The sequence below is a fragment of the Sebastes umbrosus genome, chromosome 16 (genome assembly GCF_015220745.1).
Source record: "Sebastes umbrosus isolate fSebUmb1 chromosome 16, fSebUmb1.pri, whole genome shotgun sequence".
NCBI lineage: Eukaryota > Metazoa > Chordata > Actinopteri > Perciformes > Sebastidae > Sebastes > Sebastes umbrosus.
In genome coordinates, this window is record NC_051284.1 from 27,783,044 (window position 1) to 27,807,286 (window position 24,243).

The 24,243-nt window shown below is 43.1% G+C and overlaps 1 protein-coding gene across 1 annotated transcript in view; it reads left to right on the forward strand.

Moving 5' to 3' along the window:
* Nucleotides 1-786: 786 nt before the first annotated feature.
* Nucleotides 787-24,243, forward strand: part of gfra4a (GDNF family receptor alpha 4a) — a 169,180-nt gene continuing 145,723 nt past the window's right edge. Inside the window, exon 1 of the mRNA XM_037796815.1 lies at nucleotides 787-1,564. Coding sequence (XP_037652743.1) covers nucleotides 1,507-1,564 — 58 coding nt within the window. The 5' untranslated portion in view covers nucleotides 787-1,506. The remainder of the gene's footprint in view (nucleotides 1,565-24,243) is intronic.

Below are 24,243 nucleotides of genomic sequence, written 5' to 3' on the forward strand. Positions count from 1 at the left end.
TTCTCAAAAAAAACAAACCAGAGACTGAACAGAAGTTTGTAAGTGTTTTAGGTTGTGCAGCTCATTCTTTAGAAACAGGAGTATGATCCTTCCCACGTTTCCCTGAGTGTCAGCCTTTTTTACATACCGCTCAAACACGGTTCTGGATGAAAGTGTCCCCGAGATGCTGTAAAAACTCCAAAAATAAGCTTGAGGAGGCAAAACAACTCCCAACAGAGGAACCGCTCAAAAATTAATTTCTCATCCAGAGTGCGAGTTTAACGGCTTGAAAATAATTCAGGCATTAACCACAAAAAAAAGAGGAGAGGAAAAAGGAACCCATAACAGCTGTGTCAGTATGAAGAATTTAAATATTCTTATGGAGTGCTGCTTCTACAGGCGTAATCCAATTATTCTGGGTGTATGCAAACACATTTCTTATAGATAAAAAGTAGGTCTCATGATGATGATAATACAGCTTGTCAATCAGATGCTGTCCTCACATCAAAATAGATTATTGTTTGTTCTACTGAAAGGAGAGCAGCATGAGCACATTAGACAGCAGGTAGCCTCAAACAGACCATGCTGGCTGCAAGATGGTCTCCTCATTTTCACCATTAAGAGGCACAGACACTGTGAGTCAGCCTGGCTCTCTGTTTTTACTGTCTGCTCCTCCTGAGCTGCTGCTGCTGCTGTTTCTGCTGCTGTAGGGCCCCTACAATATTTCTCATGCAAGTCGATTTCTCTTTTTTTGGGTGGGAATAACCTACTTCCAGAGAAGTGTGGATACTCTACCCAGCCTATGCACCATTTTACGCAGGTTTATTGTTTCCATTTTATGGCAGTATGAAATAGGCTATCGATTTAACTTGTCCTATTTCAACTTTGGCCAAGATTGGATTTTTTAAACGAGCAGTGGCCGGGCATATCTCCGACACGGACCCGCCTGGGAGCAGAGAGGAGCAGAGAGGAGCAGAGGAGTAAAGGATCACAGGGTTGTGTGTGAGTCTGCAGGTCGGAGTGCGCAAAGCAACGCGCCTCCGTGATTCATCCGCAGTTCTCCAGACGGTGCGCAGGTGGAGGCGAAGAGGAGAAGAGGAGAAGAGGAGAAGAGGAGAGAGGGATGCAGACGGACGTGGATGAAAAGCACCAGAGGATGTTCAATACGCGCAACATTTCTTCCACCTAAACTGTGTTTCTTCCTCTCCACCCCCTCTCTTCGGTGTTGCATTGATTTTGGAACATCTGGCTCCATTTTGGCGCATCTGTAAACCTCATTTTTTTTTCTCCTCCGTGACAAAAGTTTGAAAAAAAATGATGCTCTGCTCTGCTCCTGTTTTTTCACGCAATGCTGTGGATTCCGGCGTCAGCGTAAGTGACCAGTCATCACTTGATGAAATAGCTGCGATTCTTTTCGCTCTTTAATTTCGGTGCCAATTCATTCCAACGAAACAAGAGAAGAGAGGGCTTTTGTTATTCTCGCTCATCATCATCGCTTCGCCACCAGGATTGCATCGATTTGAATTAATGTCGCACTCCATAATGGACTTCCTCGGACTGTACTTCTTACAGCTGGCTCTCATCGGTAAGTTGAACAACACTTGTGTATCAGTGTAGTTGAAGTTGTGCAGAATGGATGCTGAATGTTGTTCTGCGGATGTTCTGCAGCTCCTGATAGACCTGAGATCAGCCTCAGCTTCAGGCTCATTAGTGCACTTCTTTAACGAGTCATCAGCGGCTCGCTTTTTGCCAAAGTTGCATGATAATGTATTCATTTTCCTGTAAGATGAGCCAGTTAACGGATGCACTAAAGGGTCCCGGACAGAGCAGGGCTGCTGCTGTTTTAAAAGGACCACACAGAAGACACAGAAAGACACAGAAAGACACAGAAAGACCGCAAAATGTCATCTGATGGATGACTGACAGTAATGAAGCGGCGCCACTCCAGAGCAGCTTTACATGTCTTGTTCAGCCTTGTGGAGCAATATTTTTGTGTTACCCTGCAGGCTACATACTCCCAGTACTGTATATGCACATGCTCTCCAAACAGCAGCCGGATGAGAGGATAGATTACAGAAGGAAAGAGAGACTAACATAATGTGTGTTTTTTTGCTGCTGGTCCTCAGTTTGACTGCGAAAATGCCATTGCAGACAAGTGTGTGTCAAAGTCTGCCTGTGTGCTTAGAATTGTGCACGTGCAGGGGTGTGCGCGCTTGTGCACCTGCCTTTGCAGGTGAATTGTCGTGTGTGTGTGCGTGCTGGAGGGGCGGAGTGTGTGTGCCATGTTTTACGCGCGCGTGTGTGTGAGCATATGTGTGCGTGTGTAAGAAGCATAAAAACTGTCCAAAGTGGTGAACAGGATCAAATCCAACACTCAATTCATGAGCAGTGACCGACCACACACACACACACACACACACACACACACACACACACACTCAGCTGTTTCTCTCCCCATATCTATTAATCATGTTACCTGTATGCTGCCTCATTGTGCCAGCTGGTGCAAGTCATCTCTAATGTCAGAGCTGTTTTCTGCTGGTCTCATTTAAAATTCATCTGTGGTACAAACTCTAGATTTTTTTTTTCTGATTCTGCTGCACTCTGTTCTGCAACCATGGAGAGAAAGAAAAAAAAAAGCTTCCCGCAGAGTGAATGCGGGCTGGAAAAACAGGACGCACGGACGGAGGGATTTGTATTTGTGAGATTTATAGCCTCGATGATGACAGCTCCACATCTCAAGACTCCATTTCCCTTTGCTGCAGCTGTGATTGTAGCCACTGAAAGCAGCCTTGCATGCTGGAAGTACGTTGGAAGATTGTGGGTCTCCCAGGCGAGATGTTCCACCACCTTGAACCATGAACACACTGCACTCACTGCACTCCTGTCCGCCACACTAAACCCTAAAGGAAGTGAAGTCCCCCTGTCTACCCTCACATTACATGTTAAACGTGTGTCACCGTGCTGTGCTGTCACTCAAGACATGAGCTGGGTGGGTAAGTGAAAGCAGGATGTGAGGAAGGGGGGAGGGGGGGCAGCAGTCAGTCCTAGTCTTTTCTCCACAGATATTCTCACCTTGTCAAAGAGATGTGTCAAAATGGCAGAGAGTCTCTCACCCAGGGCCTCATGATCCCGTCCATCAGCCACACAGGGAGGCGGATGCAGAGAGGAGGAAGAGGAGGATGGGGGGGGGGATCAAAGGGAACTGAAGCAGCTTCAACCTGAGGGGTCGAGATGGGAAGACGGAGGTGGTCGGTTTGAATCCACAGGGGGGAATCAAAGTGGGAGGAGCAAATGAGTCTTAAAGTGCTGTCAGAAATGTCAGGAGTTGAGTGCACCTGAGCGATTCTTGGGGGGAAAGGTGGTAAATACGAAGGGGGAGTTTGGTGATGATAAGACGCTGGATGGATGGCATGTATGGCAAGTTCACGAAAGACTGTTACGATTTATTATTGTATGTTCATTTCGGCATTTAGTGTAAATATTTGCGAGTGCTTTCAGCATTTTCTGCATTTTGTCATGCAAAGTAGAGCAGCATCATACCATATACGCACCATAAAGAAACATTTTGATTAATGGGTTGCATTTTGTTATTATGTATGTGTTATCAGAGCACTCGAATGTGTGAAAATTAAGGCTGTCAATCGATTAAAATATTTAATCGTGATTAATCGCAAGATTTTTTGTCTGTTCAAAATGTCTTAAAGGGAGATTTGTCAAGTATTTAATACTCTTATCAACATGGGAATGGGCAAATATGATTGCTTTATGCAAACGTATGTATATATTTATTATTGGAAATCAATTAACAACACAAAATAATAACAAATATTGTCCAGAAACCCTCACACTCAACCCTCAAACTGCAGCCCAACAGGCAACAACAGCTGTCAGTGTGTCAGTGTGCTGACTTGACTATGACTTGCCCCAAACTGCATGTGATTATCATAAAGTGGACATGTCTGTAAAGGGGAGACTGGTGGGTACCTATAGAACCCATTTACATTCACATACCTCGAGGTCAGAGGTCAAGGGACCTCTTTGAAAATGGCCATGCCAGTTTTTCCTCGCCAAAATTTAGCGTAAGTTTGGACATAGTTGCTACCAATGGATTCCTTAGATTTTCTATTTTCATATGATGCCAATATCTTTAAAACTGAGCCCACAACAACCTAAAAATTGCATTAATGCGTTACTGTGTTAAAGATATTAGTTGCATTACCGCGTTATTGCTTTAACTTTGACAGCCGTAGTGAAAAGTCATACTTACAACTCAGAAATTGAAGCTTTTATGGAGAAGTTGAACGCTGCATCAGGTCCTTAAGCAACTTCTGCCAAAGTGTCTTTGAGCAAGCTTACCAACAGCACACGCCCCCAGGTGTTTGTGTGTGTATAGTAGACTGGCTTAGCTATACATTTGAGGACCAACAGTTGGCAGCCCGCCGTCCTTATGAGGACCTTTTTGTTTAAGAGGACGTATAGGCTGTTATGTGTGCGTGTTTGCATGCAGCTCTCTTCCCCGAGCTCCTGCTGCAAATAAAAGCATGCTCCTCTACAACTCGCAAGGCCGAACAACGCTTTAAAAATGCCTGTGGTGTCCGGGGCTGCAATAATATCTGTCCAGTCTAATGAACGTCACTTTCTGATGAAGCGAGGTGTATAAAGTGGATGTATGCAAGGTTAGCATGCAGCGTTTTTTTTTCATTTCGTTAACTTGCGGGGGTAAAACCGAAGCCTCTATTTACTTCAGATTGAAATTAGCATATTTACTGCTCAGTCTTGTGATGCTTCAGTGATCATCTGCCCTCACTGCTCTGAACATTTTTGCAATCATTACTGTAATTAGTTGACCAGGTTTATCTGCATATTATTCTTCTTTAAGTGGTAGGAAGCAAATGAACACAACCTACCTCGCCATTTGCGCCATGGCGGAGGGTTTGCACTGTTTTAATATTGTGAATCGTGTTATATTCACGGTGGTAATTGGCTGGCAAGAAGTAATGATCATAAACATAAACAGAGCACTACTTGTGGCTGATATGCATATTTTCCCCAGCATGACTTTGTGGTGATTGGTTCGTCACAGGGGCAGCGGTCGTGAAGGGAAGGTGTGAACAGTTTGAGGATGCGTTTAACTGCAGGGATCCTTCACAAAGGCGAACTGCTGCGGCTGTAGATTAAATTCATCAGAGTGGGGAGCCAGAATCATGTCCTATAAAGAGGCTCCAGCAGACTGGAAAGGGCATCCGCTGTTGATTTTAGATCAGTTTTGGCAAATAGATGATTATGTGTAATTTGTTTCAAAATGGTAGCTGTCATCAGTTACATTCAGCGGGGGGAAAGAACACGATGGTCAAATTGCTTGTTTCTAAAATTAAGTCATTACTTGTTGAATTGTGAAAAGAAATGTTCAACATTTCATTTTGACTATAAAAATATTGGATGTGTTTTTGTTTTTCCACAATCAGAGCGTCACAGCTGATGATGAAAAGTGAGAACTCGTCAAACTAAAGGTTAAATGTGATAACAAATATCTTGATTGTTACTTCAAAACATAAATCATTTTATTCAGAAATTACTGGTATTGTTATAATTCAGCTGTTTTTACTCCACCAGTCATTTTATACCGTAGCTCTAAGGTTTGGTTGTTGATTATGTCAGGAAAGTGTTTCAAATCACTCATTGGAACTAAAGAGCTATTTTGATTTCATATTTTGAGGACTCTAGAGCAAAGTTACACAAAAATAATTACAGTGTTGAGACTACAGCACTGAGAGTAAGCTGATTACCATTACCACTAGGTAATTATTTACTGATTAACTTTCCAGTCCAGTTGAATACATTGTTTTAAAGTCATCCTTCCATAATTGGCTTTATTATTCACTGCAGTAGGATGATCTCATCTTTAAGAGAAAAGCTTCAGATACTCTTAACTCTAACATGACTGAATACCTGGCTTTTGTGTTTCACAACTTTCTTTCTCTGCAACAAGCTATGAGCGATCTCTTATATTGTACCTTTTGACTTCTACACGACTTTGTTGCATTGGGAAGGCTAATAGCAATTGAGGATTTTCTATTTGAGGAAAAAGTTCTTAAAGTCTAATATGTGGCTTCACTTCAGTCTGGTAAAATTTAGCCTTCTGTCAGTGTAAATAAACTGGTCTGTAAGCCTCCTCGGAGATGGATTTCTGTCTGTCTGGTTATTGAATATCAGTGCCAGATCAGATGGTGGGTCTGGACTTAAGAATCAAAGCTTTACTCTGATGCCGGGGGACTAACTCTGTTGATGGGAGGGATTCACCCGATCCTCGTGTCAATACTGACCTTTTTTAGCCGTCCAACTGTGACCTGATTGATTCACATTAAAATAAAGAAATCAGTGTTTTCTATCAGTAACATTCAGTCATAGCAACAGCTCAGTTTTTAGCAATCTCATGTTGCATGATTCCAATGACTTAGCACTAGTATCAGATTGGTACCCGCTATCGGCAGATCAGTATTGGAATCAGTATCAGAAATTTAAACTTGGATCAGTGCATCGTTTGGCGGTAGTTTTGAGAGTTATAAAATATTAAAATTTGACTACTTATGGACAGGAAAAGGACAAATACATAACCAAAAATCAAAATGGTCCCAGCAATGCAGAATACTTCTCATGTAGTAGTATTTTTCCAAAGTCATACTTGCCAACTATGAGACCTCAAAAATAGGGAGGATTTCAAAACCAAAGCAGGGCATCTGGGGGTCCTCCCAAGTTTCAGAGACTTTGTTTCCTGCTTTTTGTTGCCGTCTAAAGACTGAAAACAAAATAATAAGTACACTGCAACAGCATTTTTATGTTGAAAAGGTTAAATACTGTTAACTTTTAATTTAACTTTTAATTCTAAGGAAATCAAATTTAATAATTCGCCCCTCCGGCGTGAACTTGTGTGAATCTCTGACATAAAATAATATTCATCGGTTTTCATTCATTCATTAATTTTGGAGTATTTCTTTCTCTTAGTTCTCTCCATTTCTCTCTCCTCTTCTCTCTCACTGATGGTCCTTTCAGACACAATGCGACAACGGCATAATTGCGCTCTGAAACCTGTTATTTCCAATGGCTTGCCACACCACAACGGCTTTGCTGTGATGCTGTGATGTGCGGTGAGCCCAGTAGTGTCGCGAGCAGCTCTCCTCAGCCAGGAAAAGACATTTGGTTTCGCTCTAAATCAGGAGAAATGGGGGAGAATTGTAACCTCGGGAGGAAACCGGGCGAGAGCAATGAAAAACGTGAGTCTCCCTGGAAAATCGGGAGGGTTGACAAGTATGCCCGTAGTGTATTTTTCTTAAAGCTGCATGTGTTAAATGATTGTAGGCCACATGGGGGCAGAAAAACTCCAAACAGGCTTGAAGAAACACAACCCTGACACATTATTACCTTGTAAACCAATATTCACTTTCCCTTTTGCTCTGTTTTGGTTCCCACCAACCCCTGCTAAAAATACCTGCTACATGCTCCAACTTCTCGTTGCCAACTTTGTCAGGACTGCTTTTTGGCATTGTGCACAGTGGGTTCATCAGAGGGTGTTTGCCGAAAGCAGCTGCCTCCTGCTGCAGAAAACTTGGCTTATTAGAGCACCGAGACTGAACTGTACAGTAAAAGTGGCCTAAAACAAAAAAAAGTGGAGCTAAAAAAAGCTAAAAGTTCAGTAGAAATGATTTTATGTGGGTTTTATTTCTATCACTTTGAACCCTGTGTATTGTTGTTAATGTAACAGTATTAATGAATTTTTTTAAAGTACAGTTCATTTCCAAAGTTTGGCGTGGGAGATGTAGTCATATGTGTTTGAGAGTTGACAGTGCAAAGGGACAGACGCTCTGCAGATCACGAAGATGAACTTTTCTCTCCACACAAATAGCTTCCTAATTAACAACCCCGCACACAAACTCACAGAGAGAGAGAGAGAAAGGCCTCCCGTGTATCCAAACCAAACTCCTTCTGTCGCTCTCAGCAGTTATTCAGCCTCATCACTATGCTTTGTATGGGAATGAATAATTTGCTCCTTGCATGTTTGGTAACCTTGGATTGTGACAGATAATATTATGGGTTTTTTGCAAATATGCGCTTTATGCATTTATTCCGACAAATGTGAAGCCCCCCCCACCATCACCACCCCCCCTTTACACATGTATAATTCATACTCACCCTGCTCTCTCACCGGGTCCCCATAGCTGGTGCACAGCGTTGCACAGTTTCTTGATATCTCTTATAGTGGATACTTCTGTGTGCCTTTAAGTTCCTCTGACAGAGAGAAGGGAGAGAATAGTGTCGGAGAATTACAGGAGCAAACATAGCGGGGAGAGGAGGATGTGAATGTGAATGCGAATAAGCCGTGTGTGACAGCGAGAGAGAGGGGATTTATATTTTTCCATGAGGCTGGAACTGTCGTTGGGCATCTAACAGAGAGGAGATATGTATCCTCTGTAGAGCATCTCACCAGAGCTGAGTTGCTCTTTAGATCCCCGGTGCGCCGGCTCAGTTTGGAGCCTCAGATTTACTGTGCTGCCCCCCTTTGAATTTCATTTATGCTTTTCCTGTTTGTTGTTTACGTGGAACACCTGTTGCCTCGCATCCCAAAAGTGGAGATGGTAGAGATGGCTCGCCCCAATCTGCACCCAGTATCTTCACATTTGCAGATATCATTTTTTGACACCCAATCCATCTTGTGTGATTGATTTATTGATTTAATTTGTCAACTGTCTCCTCACTGAGATAAAGCTTTGGCTTAAAAAAAAAAACTTTTTAGGAACGCTGCCTTTCTAACTGTCATTATGACTCAACAAAAGAGCTGACAGTCAGATAGCTGTGGGTGTGTTTCATCGGTGACTAGCTGACATTTATAGGCGGTTGTTCTCTGCTGTCGTACCGGTTTTCTCACCGCACTGTTATCTCTGCCAGGACAAGTGATACTGTATGTACAAAGAGCAGATGGAGGCAATTACAGGCCATTGGCAGCGGAGAAAAAGAGCAAAATGGACGCCCTTAGATGGAGATAAACATTCCCTGCTATAGAGGGAATCAAACTGCAGCGCAGATGCTGGTAGGGAGGATTTTGTGGGGTGAAACCACAGTGACAGTGCTCCTTATTATGTTAAAACCCTGTCATTTCCACTGGCTTTTGTTGAGGGACGATTATGCCACAGAGACAATTACCCTGCCCTTGCCTTTCTGAAAGGATATGGCATTTACTGCCACTGTATTCCATAGCCAGACGTTTAACTTTGTAATGAAAAGGCTGCAAAATGGTCCCGGCTGATTGTGAGAAAGCCTAAAAGGCTGCAATTAATCAGAAGAAAAAAGTTTTGTGAGTGGGGGGAAAAAGGTAGCAAAGAGTTGGCTTGGCAGAGAGAATGACAAGTGGTAATGAAACAAGCTAGCAAGACTTCAAGGCCCTTCATCAAGTGTTCACAGTACTTAAAGCCTCTAAGTGTGTCTGTCAGTGCGCATTTAAGTATAAGGAACTTTCAGTGTCTCATTGCGTCTGGCGAGAACCATTACCCAGACCCATAAAATAAAGGCTCTTATTACTCCAGCATTTTATTGAGAGAGGTGCTGGAGGTGACAATCATATTCTCATCTTGTCTCGCGTCTAGATGAAGCCGACATAAAGATATCACTGATAATCACGAGGCTCTGGCATCCATTCACATGATGCCATGCGTTAATCTCACACTCTTATTCCAGCCATCCGACTTCTACAGGCCTGTCTGAGCCACAGCTTGTGCCTCTCCTGTAATGATAGTTTTTATGCGTCCACGCTGGCGACAGCCATTATGTTTTCATGTGTCCGTCCCCCCGTTCCCATGAACGCGATCTCTCAGGAACACCTTAATAGAATTTTTTTCAAATTTGGCATTAGCATCCACTTAGGCCCTGTTCAGACCTGATATTAACATGCGTCCTCAGTGATCAGATCACAAGTGGACAGCTTTAAGTACGTCTGTTCACACCTGGCATTACAATGCGTCTCCACATGCATCTTCAGTGGCCACTTGTGATCAGATCTCACTTCCCCGCTCTATATGCAAATAAACATGTAGTAAACACATGGCTAATATAGCAGCCGTTGTGACGTAATATTACATGAATGTCAGTAGTAATATCCTACATATTCGTGAATTCTGGTACATTGTATTAACATCAAAATAAAAGGTTATTGTACCGGCGGTCTCCGGGGAACTCCGCGCCGCCGGTGCCGGCACCGCTGCTTTTGCCAGACAACAGAGGAGTACAGAGCTCCAGAGAGCCGGGGCGGACAGAGAACAGGCGGTTGGGCGGTCGGGCGGTCGGGTGTCAGCTCCGCGCAAAGCAGCAGAACAAAATCACTGACACATCTCCGACAGTATGATAATTATGCACTTTGCGTGCCTAGTCTGATAGTCTGTAGATATGTAGCCTATAAACAAGATATATTTTAATAGAATACAGTAGAGCACAGAGGCCGTTTCCATGGTGACAAGTGCCCGTGTCTGCCTGTTTATTCACCTGAGGGGCGTGGTGATCCCGCGGATCCCAGCTGGACATCAGATGAGTAGGCGGATGTACTTAATGTGGCCAGGACGCATTTGCGTACACACTGCTAAAAGAATGTGGTCATATGTGGCCCAGACCACCTCTGAATGTGGTCTGAAAGATCCGATCTCAACGCGTCCTCAATGCGTCTTGAGTGTGTTCACACCTGTACTTAAAGCTGAGGACGCATGTTAATACCAGGTGTGAACAGGGCCTTAGACTCGAGGATGAACTGATTAGAATTTGATGGTCATGGGTCACCGTGACCTCACAAAACACTATCTCTTAACAGAAAATTAAGAGAAAATATAAGAGTGTTGCTGCATGAGGCCCATTGTGTTGCATCAACAGCAAACTCAAAAAACAAGTGGTTTTAGTATGTATACCGACTGTTTTGAGTACTTAATTTTGTCCCTTTTCCAGTGTGAACACACTATGGACTCAGAGCCTGCTTAGAAGTATCATGGAATTGGGACACACTGCATGTCTTTACCCTGAATAAGATGGCATCTGGACCAATATCCAGCTGTCATTTAACATTTGCCTTTCTTTGTTTTCTTGACCCATGAAATATGGCCAATACTAGCTGACATGAAAGAACAATTAAAATTTGCCCAATTGAAACTAATTCCTGAAGACCTCTCTCCAATTTTCTCTCTTAGATCCACGTAGGTCGGCCAAGGCGACTTGTTTTGTTTACGGTTCAACCTCTACTTCTTCTTCTACTCCATTTACCGACGGATTACAGCCATGCGTAGCCTATAGCGCCAACTTCTGACCAAACTATGCTGTAGCCGAGTTTATTCGCTCCAAACCAGTTGATGGAAACAGTCCTAATTCACATTTCTTTTTTTGTGACATTTCAAAAGTTTGCTTAAAATTCACCTGACAATTGAATGGAAACACGGCTGTTGACTGGACAGAATCATCTGTCAATTAGCCAAGAAATACTATGTCATGTCATGCCATGTTATGTTGAGAGAATGGCGAAGCCAAAATGTCTGTCAAGAATAGACAGAAAAACAGTCTGGAAATGTTTCTGTATTCCTTCAACAGACTTCCTCCGCTTTTTAGAATTTGACAGAAAAGCAATTTTTGTTTGGGCTGTGAACCGCCTTGTAAAAAAGGTTAAAAAAACATCAGTTTTACTGTAGGCCAGACGGATTATTATTGTAGCAGCAGGATTGTCTTTGAGGATTATGAATGTGTTTGAAAATGTTTCTTTTTGTAAACAACTGCAGCTTTTCTCAGAGTTTCTGTTTATTGAGAAAGAAAAGAAGACAAATGAAAAGAGTGTCTGAAAGGTATCCATCAATACAGAAGCCAAAGATATCAAAATGATAATTACATGAGGGAGACACAAACTTGGTACCAGGGTTATCCATCTCTTCCTGCCACATCTCACATTTAGGTTAGGTCATATTAAAAGAGTAACTCCTCCACTTGCCGGCTTACTTTTCTTTGACAAACTCTTCCAGCAAATGAGAGCAGAGAGCAGAGATTCCCCCGTCCGGAGCAGGAGTCGAATCTAGATGACTTCCTGCAGGCTCTTCTGCAGGGGCCCCGGGATCTGGGGAGTTAATTGGTTTCTAATCAGAGCTGCAGGTTTTTTGCGGTGGTGTTGAGATAGAAACAGAGGAAGTGTGTAAAATCGGGACTCAGGAATCAGGTTCAGTGCCAGGCTGTCAACCGACTAAGCCAACGGGAGGTGGAGGACGGGGATGTGTAGAACGGGCCAAATCGCAGCAGGCGCTCCACCCAGCCTGTCTCAGATATGTGCCAGATAACATTTATGAGGGCTAATGAAAGAGTTTGCGGCTCAACACTCTCACATGGTTTCCACTCTGTAGTCTGTCATGGGCCGCTCAGCTGATTATATCTTGTGTCTTACATGTTCCACGTCATCACCCAGGCAGACGGAAAAACAGGCAGACTGAAAAAAATTGGAAGATGTTCAAGATTTCATAAAGATACAAGATCCAAAAACAGTTTATTGGCAGTAATGATGAGGCAGTTTGTGTCTTGTCTCATTTCCCAGAATAGTTATTACACAAAGTCTGATTTAACTACTGAGCTACAGTAGTCAGAGTTTGTGCATTAAAACTATATTAAACAACGCACCATATGTTATACAATATCAGTTTTTATTTTTCTGTGACCTTGTGTTTAACCAAATCACATATCCTGCTGAAAACAACCTTTCAGGGATGTTCGGGACATTTTAACCCATACAAACTTATGGTGGTTTCAGATATAAAAGTCCTGTTCTTCTTAAAATAGACATTGTTAGATGACTTGTAGTAATAATATTATAATAAACATTATTTACATAACACTTTTCTTAACAAAGTTACAAAGTGCTTCACAACAAGACAAAATTTTAATAAAACAATAATAATAAAAATACATTATAGATAAATAAATTGCAATGAAATAATATTCACACAGGGATAAAAGCTTTTTTAAAAAATAAAGTTTTGAGCAAGAGATTTAAAAGTAGTGATAGATTTAGCAGTGCTCTGCCTTGGTCTTGACTCAGTCTCGCCCTGCCTTGATCTTGGTCTTGTCTTGGTCTTGCCCTGCCTTGGTCTTGGTCTTGGTCTTGACTCAATCTCGCCCTGCCTTGGTCTTGGTCTTGACTCAGTCTCAACCTGCCTTGGTTTTGGTCTTGACTCAGTCTCGCCCTGCCTTGGTCTTGGTCTTGACTCAGTCTCGCCCTGCCTTGGTCTTGGTCTTGACTCAGTCTCAACCTGCCTTGGTTATGGTCTTGACTCGGTGTCGCCCTGCCTTGATCTTGGTCTTGACTTGGTCTCGCCCTGCCTTGGTCTTGGTCTTGACTCAGTCTCGCCCTGCCATGGTCTTGGTCTTGACTCAGTCTCACACTGCCTTGGTCTTGGTCTTGACTCAGTCTCGCCCTGCCTTGGTTTTGACTTGGTCTCGCCCTGCCTTGATCTTGGTCTTGACTTGGTCTCAGTCCCTCAAAGTCTTGGTCTTGTATTGGTCTTGATACACTCTGGTCTTGGTTGTGTCTTGGTCTCGGTTTAGGTGGTCTTGACTACAACACTCCAACAGCAACATTGGAGCTCTAAGGGAGAATACTAATAGAGATACCTGACATAGACATTAGCAGTGAGGGAGTTGGGTGGGAGTTAAACTGGTGTTATTAAACTATCGATACATAGATGTCCTACAGGCCTTGGGATGGATTCCATGTGACTATCATATGCCGCTTTCTGCCGGTCTCCAGTTAAGCTCAGAATAAGACGGGGCAACCCCTTCCTATCTCCGCTCAGTGGATCATCTCCCTTTAGCTAAGCTGATAAATCCTGCCTTCAAGGTCTTTTTGTTCCAGCACATCTAAATACAGAGTTTTTTTTAGATTTATTTCAAAGGGGATTTCAGAGGGTCGTGATTGACATGCTACACACAATGTATAAGAAACGAGTTGCTTTTCTCTCCTGTTTCATCTGGCGCATGTTCGTATTTTGCCAGTGGGATCACAGATTTGTGTTGCAGTATCTCTCTTAGAGGATAGAGATATCGTGAGGTTTGAACTTGTGACTCTCTTGTGTTGATTTATGTGTTAATAATGAGGTCTGCTGCTTTCTATACAGTACATGTAGTTAAATAAATCTGTCCTCCAAAACGATTTCATAAGATGAAACCCTGATCTCATTGATCTGAACATGTTGTATGCTCATTTCTTTTTTTTTTTTTTAAAGACTGAGACCTGAAGATTAGTCGAGGCAATAAAACTAAGGTGAGGGAGCTTAGTAACACAAGAATGAATGTAAATAGGATTCAGCAGCAATGAAAGGTACAAAGTGGTCTAATTAAATCCCTCTCGATGTGAATTCAATTTCCCCCGGCCTCACAGCATCCTGTCAGTGACAAAGAGAGCTGCCTCTCTTTGTCTTCCTACGAGTAAATTCCAATTAGCTGGTGGGTGTATGTTGGTGTACCAGTCAATCACAGCCTGTGTTTTAAAGATGATGACAGCGGCAATATATTGACCACGGCCATCTCGGTGCCTCTTATTTGGAACAATAGACAGCTAACAGAGATATTGATTTTCTTTATAGGCTCGTCGAGTGAGACAGCGGGTTCATTTAGAAACTGGCCACTTGCGACCACGCAGCGTTAATCGCTCTGAGGGTTTCTTTAAAATATTGTAACACTCACGGAGCCCTTTTGTACTGTTCTCCAGCCAATTAACCCTGGCATCTACTGCTAAAGGGATTTTCATCTCTTTTTTTGAAATAGAAAATATTTCCCCCAGGTGTTATCCGTTACATCGTGGTATCACAGTCCACCGGTCATTTATTTTTTTAGTAACACGCAGCGTGGAGGTGCCTCCAAAATCACCTGCCATCCCACACCCAGCCTATCCGATATGAGCCATCACACGCCTAGCACTCGCAATATCAAATGACACTGATGGCCCCCTAAACCAACACTTCACATTACCTCCATCTGGTTAAGGGATCGCCTCCTGCAATAGCATCCCAGAACAATTTCCCTGGCTGACACTGTTGTGAGTGGGAATGAATGTATACATGAAGATTCTGTGTACTATCTATACCTGTATGTATGTTGCTATGTGCGTATCTATGTTTTCGTGTACCAGCAGTGAAAATAAATATCCCTCCGGGCCAATAAATCAAAATTTAATCTAAAAAGTGGAAACGCAGCAAAAAGCAAATACTGGTGTGGAGGAGGACAGTCAACACCTACACCTGCCTTAATCCGATTGGGCCTTTGGAACAGAAGTAAGAGAAAGATAGACCGCAGTTACACACCATCGCCGCCTCAAACCACAAACACACACATACACACTTTCTTCAAATCGAATTACTGATGCCTGCTGCGATGGCCAGTGTCGGCGCGGCACCCGTCATCGTCTGCGTTTGCCTTCAGAGGGCCTCATTTATTTTGAGAAGAGTTTTTTTTCTGAGACATGCTCTCTCATGTGGAACAGTGAATATAAGATATAAAAACCCGTCTGCCTCGTGACTTTGGGCCATGGCGAGATCAAACGCCAGGGTGAGGGGGGGGGGGGGGGGATTGAGAGATGGAAGAGAGGAAAGGAAAGAAAACCAAAGAAAGAGAGCGAGGGGAAAATATTGGGAGTCTTTTCCAGATGACTGCTGGCTCGCCTTCGTCCCCTTCGGTCAGGGAACGTCTCATCTTTAGGTTTAATTTGCTGCTTTTAACTCCGTCCATCGCCCTTCCCCCTTTCCGTGTGATCCTGGATCCTCACCCTCCATGGCTCCAGGCTTTCCTACTGAAGTGTGACCCAACCCACTGCCATTGATCTAAGGTCACCCACGTTCACGCCGGTGACCTTTCACAGATTCCAATTATTTGATAATCTGCCGCATCATCTATCCCCCAGATGGTCAGGTAATACATTTTTCACCAGCGCTCGAGTAGCCACATGAAACACAGCTTTTGGGGTTGTCTTGGCTTCAAACACTATCAAAGCTCGAGCATTTTTTCGCCGTTTCTTAATAGCGCTGCTGTCGAGGGGATGAAGGATTACGAGTAGATAGCCTCTGAGGTCAGAGCCACTTGACTTACTCGGATGTACTTGATGGTATCTGAGTAAGGTAATGGACACAGTCTCCCCAAAAAGACAGAGGTAGATGGCGCTGCAGCAGATTGGCGGTCGTCGGCCCATCCTACAAGGCAGCAGATAAAGTGAAAGCCCCTCCTCCGCTGTCAGCCGCCGCGACCTCTTGTCTGATCAGCAACCTGAACAAACCCGGGGTTACGTGTTCACACCGTGGAACAAGACGCCATCCGATCTTGATAACCACTAGATTGGATGAAAGCCATCGAGTCACAGACGAACGCTCTTCAGTGTACCCCAGCCTTCACCGGGTTCACGAGGTTTTGACCCCCATCAATATCGTTTAAGGACTTACAGTGTACCAGTACTCCAGCGCACTGGGAGCTGTGTTGTAGTCCACTTCTGAGTGGAGGGGGGGGGGGCCCAAAACGCATTAGGAGACCAAGAGGCTGGCCTTAGACAAGTAAGCCAAGAATCTGCCAGCGCCAGGGCCATGATAGATGATGAGGCACGGCGAAGGTTTTATTGAGGCTGTAGCACGGCTTGTCTTGACAACCAGAATGAATGAGATCCTTGGCATCTGTGGGCACCGTCGCCCCTCCGGTCCCATTTTTTATTATTACTTATTCACGTACAGCAATAATGTTGGTTCAATTTCTCCCGTTATCAATTTGCAAACTTGGCTGTTAAACTGTGAATTATGCAACAAGGAGAAAAAAAAAAAAAAAAAGGATGGGGGCTAATCAACACGACTATGCTGAGGATATTTATAACCGTCCTTAGCTCCCTGGAAGACTTTTACTCTTGCGGATGGAAGGAAGCATATGGAAATATGTTTACACACATCTTGACTGTAGCACTTCTCCGCCGGTCCTCTTGATTAGCTAAACGATAAAACCGTCCTCCTGCTATTTACTGTTTGAGGATGTTTGCATCTGGTGATTAGGGGTTCTTCTTCAATCATTGTTATACAAAGCACGTTTGTCTCATTTTAAAGACTTAGTCTGCAAGATTTGATCATTGTATGGCATAAAAATATGTCATTATGGTGTTTTTGTCTATAAGCATTCCTCAATGGATGCCAGAGTTTCTATTAATACCGCCTTATGTGTTATGTGAAGATAAAAATGCAGACATAGACACATTTGATTAGTAATGCTTTAATCAGCTTTTCCTCTCTTCCCTAAGTAGTAACATTATTTTTAAAGGTGCAGTAACTTTTATCTTACTGCACCTTACAAATGTCATTGTCCCACCAGATAACCTGAAGGTGAATGTTTCCAATCACGATTCCACTATTTTTTGTGTTTCATCACAATCCTCCCTGCAGGTGGATGTTGTTGGAAAAATATAATAGAGTGATGAAATAAGGATAGACATGTCATTTGTGTCTTTACCTTTGGTGCAAAATGTTCATTGCTATGGTGTTGTGGTGGAAGACAGACTCAGAGCCTTACTGTTGTAGCTTGTTGAGGTTGAGCTATAAATACTCTATTTACAGTTTGGGTGTTTAGTCCTTCCCTCGGTCAAAACCAAGTACATGTCCACCAGGTCTGGCGAGGACACTAGGGGAAACGCTGCTCCACTCAACTGGCCGTTCAAGCGGTGACATACCTTTTCCTGGAAGGCACGTGATTGGTCCGGACACAACAGGAAACAACACGGCAGCCTGCTCGTAAACTTTCTGTTATTCCGTCTAAACAATCCACCAAAATCTACTTCTGAAAACATGTTAAGCGAGAAACAGGCTATGCCACTGCTGAATCGGGTTTAATTTTAGAACCAGATCGCCTAGTGTGACAGCTTAGTTTCGTGAGCCAGACACGTCGCACTGGACGGGCTCATTTGCATAAAGTACTGTTCCCCGCCTTTTCATTTTGAAAGAGCAACGGCCAATGAGGTAACTCCAACACTCGGCCGACCAATCGTGTAACTTCATCACTCAATGACAGACTTTTGCATTTGCAGGGCTGGCCCTCTGCGATCCAGCCAAAAGCTACTTCAAACTGCAGTTGGTAACTGAGCAAATATGAGGAAAAGTTATTTTTATAAAACTGTCACCATATCCTGATAGTAGTGTATGAGACAGGTAATCTGTGAAAAAACGGTCAAACTAGACAGCGCTGATCAAATATGAATCAATATTCTGCTACTGTAATGCCTATTTCTCTCCTCCAATGTTTTCAGAAACATATTCTAGTGTACTGTTGGCTCCAGCCGGTGGGCGGTGCTTGGTTTTGGCTCGACTGTTTTCAACATAGCGGCCGGGTCACAAACTTGCTCTCCGTGTCGTCTCGCACAGACCTGAACCACGCCTGTAGCTGCCAGTAGCTCCTCGCAGGATGCTGATTGGTCCGTGCACTGGCAGCTGCCATGCCATTATAATGCCATTATATGTGTTCAGGAGAACTGTGAACCTGAATTTTCTTTTGGTGAAGTATATTTAGTTTTGCTGTTATTGTTTTTTTGGCCTCAAGTCTTTGTTGGACAGGACAGTAAGAGAGAAATAGGCATCATTTGGAGAATGACATGCAGCAAAGGTCCCTGAACAGATTCAAACCTCTTTTTGAGCTTCAGTGTGTGGCACCATGGCGGCTGCTGCTGCTGCCTCCGCTCACATTAACCACCCAGTTTATTCCGTGAAATGGTTTAGTGATGAACAGTCCACACACACTGAAATTATGTTATTTTCTGGCCTGGAATCAAATCGAGGCGGATGCTTTTGCGCCGGGGGGAAACAATTTTTTTTTGGAGAAACTAATTTTGAGAGGCGGCAGGAATCAGCTGCTTGACACTGGGTGTTTCAAACAGCAAATGGAAACGCTTTCATCGACTCTCTATCAGTTAAATGTTCCACCAGTCAGTGATGGGAAAAATCGCCAAATGCATTTAGATGAACTGTCCTCACTCTCTGATGTTCTGTATTCAGGAACCGTTACAGTTTCTGTGTCTGGTGTCCATGTGTGTTGGTGCATGTACAATACAGGTAGACCTGCACATGTGAATGACTTTCTAGTTCATGTCTGACATTTATGTTTTGAAGCGGTCGACCCAGTGATCCGAACGCTGCGCTCCCCGTTGCCCTGCTACGTATCCTGAATGGCACTGCTGAAATTTCCCTTCCCTGCCTGCTAAATCCTCTGACCGGAGTCATGTCACAGTGATCCCCAGCACCAGTCATTAGGGCCCATTGAGATGGGCTCGCATGTTCAGCTACGCTTGACTGGATGATTCCCATTTATCCTTAACCCTCCCTCCTTCCCTCCCTCGCCGCTCTCTTCGGAGACAGGAGCTGCCAGGTTCATCTGTTTGCCTGTCTCCTGACTTGTTAGAAGCCTCTGTCAGCCTTGTTACTGAGCCTGCTGATCCGTGGCCATAAACCTGTGCAAAGGTGGAGAGGTATTAGCGAAGCGGGGCTTTACACAGCTGTCCGACGAGTGGCTGAAAGCCCAACATCTCCCTCAAAAACCGCCATTCATTACTGACGCCGTTAGCAAAAAGCTGAGCCTTATTATCAGCCTAAAATAGATCAACAAATCAGAATATGCTCGCTGTTTGAGTTTTAAAATCCGACTCCCACATGCGGACAGATGCTCCGTCTCTTTAATAGACAATATCGGATTGTATCTGAATCATTTTGTGTAATGACCCCAAAGTAATGGTCTATGTCTACATTGCTCAGTAAAAGCAATGAACTGGTTCCCCTTTCTCAGCCCTGTAATCTCCCACTGTCCCTTAGTAACACTTTATAGCATCCAGGTCTGCTGCCTTTAATATCCTGGTTTGTTAAATCAGTACATTTCACTGCTGGCTATGCTGATTTGTTTCCGACGGTTGCTGTAATTACCCCTCATGGAATCAGTTTTGTTGGCGATGTTTACCAGACAAAACAATCCACCCGCGGAGATGGAGAGGCATCTGACCCGCTGGGAAATCTTTACAATATCAACACCATTAATTACTAATGAAGGGTTCCCATTTGATTCGAGTGGAAAGCCAGTACATGTTAAGCATGCTCTGCACATATGATTTGATGTTTAATGGACCTTTAAAAATGAGGAAAAACATGTTTACTCCTCAAACATATTGCTCATATTTATTCATGAGCTTCTCTCTTGAACTTCTTTTATGTCCTTGGTAACACTTTATAATAACCATCATTTATAAATTGATAGTTAATGAAACTTAGTTAATAGTTATTTTACTGTTAAGAAACTGACATAATAATAATGTTTATAAATTCTATATTGTATCATCGCTGTTAGGAGACAATAACAATAACCCTCTGATTAGTATTTAATAACAGTTTATTGTTGCACACATTATAACATTTTATGTACTATATTAAGTATTTGTTAGTGATTACCAAATGATAAGTAAACTTTTAAGAAGTAGTTTTTAAAACATCTATAAATGTTGCGTAGGTAGAAAGTAATTATTAACCATTAAGAAAGTATTAACTATCAATCTAAATAATGTTTATAGATGCTTTACAAAGTAATTATTAACCATTAACAAAGTATTAACTATCGATCTAAATAATGTTTATAGATGCTTTACAAAATATTTATTAACCATTTAACAAGGTATTATAATCATCAGTTATAATAGCAATCCAAATAATGTTTATAGATGGTTTACAAACCAATTATTATATTATTAACCTTTAACAAAGTGTTACAGATATCTATCGAAGTTCACAAATAATATCTTAATCATCAACAAATACTTATATATAATAGTATATAAAATGTTATAATTTGTGCAAAAATAAAAAAAAGCTATAGCATTACTAATAATTAGTAAACATTAATTATCATGTTGTTGTTAACAGTGAAATAACTATTAACTAACTAACTAAACTATCAATTTACCATTTAGAAATGATGGTTATTATAAAGGGTTACAATTTATTTTCTCTTTGATAAACCAATCTGGCCGTTTCATTTACAATAAACCCTGGTTTTAGTTGCCTCTGCCCACTGCGCACACTTCATCAAATAGATGTTAACCTGTGGCCGGCACAGTTTTGTCTCTTTGCTCAGTGCCTTTCATTAACAGTTAGTGATGTTTGCCAACACGGCGGCAGCTTCCTGTGTTTGGTCCCTCGTCTCCCCCGGAGCTCTCGCAAACGGAAAGCACACCCGACTCACCGACACCTGCTCTGAAAATAGATGGTGTAAAAGTCATAAGTCAAGCGACACAGCGACAGGATTGTTTGGAAACACTGAGTATGTCGTATGGGCAGCAGTGCAGAATGCAGAAAAGCTAAAAAAAAGAAAGTGTGAAGATGTGTAAGTGCCGCGTTGTGTTTCTTGTCTCGGGGGCCTCTTGAGAAATTGCCCTGCTGGCCCTCATTCTTAATGCTCTTGTCTGAGAGAAATACGGAGAGACAGAAATAGAGAGGAGGGGACGCGCGGAGTGAGAGTTCAGCATGGGAGAAGAAGGGATGAAATGAGAGATGACTGTGAGAGGGATTATTAGGTGACGCAGGGGGTGAACGAGAGACGGAGCTGCTGCGATATGAAGAAAGGAAGTCGAGAGAAAGTAGACAAGATTAATTAACTTATTTCCAACAACAGATCCTATTAAAGTTGCTGTCAGCACCACTGAACCACTCACTGGCTTTAAACTGAATACTTTATGAGCTTTGTTATGTATTCAGGATGTATAAATATATATATACATATACAGCAGGCGGTGCATTGTATGCACGTCGCTCAGTGTTTGCTTTTATGGTTTTTCTCTGATCGCTGCAGCGGCGGTCAGATATCTGTTGCTATGCTATTATTGAGAGCGGCAGATAGTGAAATGGCAGGTGGGTCTGTAAACACAGCATCTGAGTGATTCAGTGTAGCAGGCATTTCTCCGGGTCTATAATGCCAAAGAGCGATGGAGTCGGCGAGGAGGAGGAGGAGGGGGTGTGGAGGTGAGAGGCCGGCTGCCAGGAGACGGCGATGAAAGATTGATCAAGAGGGCTGATGCCTTTTCAAGGTGAGATCTCAGTTCTGAGGGACCTCATCTTCACCTTCTCACCTCCCCACTTCAGCCTTTTTTTTTCCCTTTTCGCGGTGCCCTGGGACGGAGGTGGTTTCAGAGACTGAAGCTGAGCTGAGGCAGCAGGAAGTCTCAGATTAGGGGAGTCAACCGCTGTCTGTTTTCTCTCCCTGGTGGACACCTCTAACGCTCTAATGCTTTCCCACAGCACATTTTCAAACATTTTGCTCCCTGCGGAATATTTTGGTGAGCGGTTATTTCCTCCCCAACTCCCCCCTTCCTCTTTTTTATCTCCCTCGCCTTTATTTTTTCGCTCAGAGCGTAGCCGTGGCCCCGCTGAGGCTTTTTAAACATTTGTAGAACTCTATTGTGTCTGTCAGCATCATCAAACACAACGGAAATAGCGCCTCTGGGCGTTAATCTTTACCTTCCCTCATATTTACAGCAGCACCATTTGATCTTTTTACATCTTTCTTCATTCCCCACCACGCAGCCGCACGGTTATAAACCACGCAGGGTTTGATCCCGCTATGACAAAGCCTCTCTGACACTTAAAAAGGCATCTCCCCACTATTCGGCTCTCACATGCATTCCTAGCAGTGAGCAGGGTAGTTAGCAATAAGTGCTAATTTCACATAATTGATTTCCCACTCAGTTCCATTTAACAGAATGTAAAGACCTTAATTGGAGCTCTGTGTCATTCTGCACCGGGTTTTTCACTTCCCATTACATCCTCTATAGGCTTTCAAGGGGGGAGAAAAAATGGATTTGATGGAATATATTGCGTAGCCGCAGTAGCATGACGGGCTACAGGAGCAGGTTTACTGTGATTAGGTACAACTCCATGGGCAGATGACGTTCCCATACAGGGAAACTGCATCGTCAATTACATTTAGAGGCAAACTTATTTTGTGGTTTTGAGGTGCTGCAGCTCAAACTGCACAATCCACTGAACATTCACTTGATATTCTCAGAGCTAAACTAACTCTCTTCTGCTCCTCTCGCTCACTTGTTCACTCACACACATCCGCCGCCGCTCTCTCTCTCTTGCTTCACCACTCACTTCCCACGTACACACACACTCTAAGCACTGGCTCTGCTCCAGATGAATTACGCTACTCTTACAACAACTGGCTCTAGAGAGGGGTATTCGCGTTTTTGCATCAGCCACCGTAGTAGCCACACGGGAGAGGTCTCAATCTGAAAACCTCACCGCTAGATGACGCTAAATCTGTTTGTTTAAGCCAAACTATGATGATTTTGTTTTTACTAAACCTAACCAATTAGGTTTGTTGCTTTTTTTTGTTTTGTTTTGTTTCAATTTACAACATTAACCACGTGTTTAAAAGTGTTTAAAACTGCGACCATAAGAAATAATCTTTTTTTCCTTTGAAACCTAACTGAGAATGCAGTTTAGTTGTATGGGAACGTAATTTTGTAGGAGACCAGCCCGTTCTCATTCCAAGGGCGTCAAATACAGACAGTTTGTCACGGCCGTCGATGTGTGATACCGCCGCACAAAGCACCCGTTATCACCTGTATGGGACGCACTGGGCTTTCCATTAACTACAATGTAAACCCATCCACGGCAACAGTAAACGCTCAGTTAAAGTGCACCGGAGTTGACTGTGGTGACGTAGTTTAAAGAGTGAAAAGACACACACCGGGCGGGTATGAGGGGTCGTGGATGGGTCCAACAAACAGGACTTTCAATCAGGAGACGTGTGTTAAGTTTCAATTTCACGTTACAATCAGCTGTTCGTTCGTGTCCTGTGTTCACAATGATTCATTTTCACTTTACAAATGTAGTAGTTTTAAGCGCAACCAACCAATCCTAACGTGACGCCAAGCGGTCGCATGTGACGAGCTGTGATGAGGACATGTTGAGGAGACAGAGTTGCTGGAGGTTGAGCATGAATTAGGGGCTCTCTACCTTCCCTTAAGGGCTGTCAAGGTGCCCTTAATCAAAGCACTCACAGAAAAAATACCCCTCAGACACTCCTACGCTGTTAAAAAATCATCTGTAATTTTCAGGGGAGTCCAGGAATTACTTTCTGACAAATGGTTGTAATTTGTTTTTCTTTTCTTGCATCCACTTTTTCCTCAACCTTCTCTCTCTCTCTTCAGTGAGTGATTTA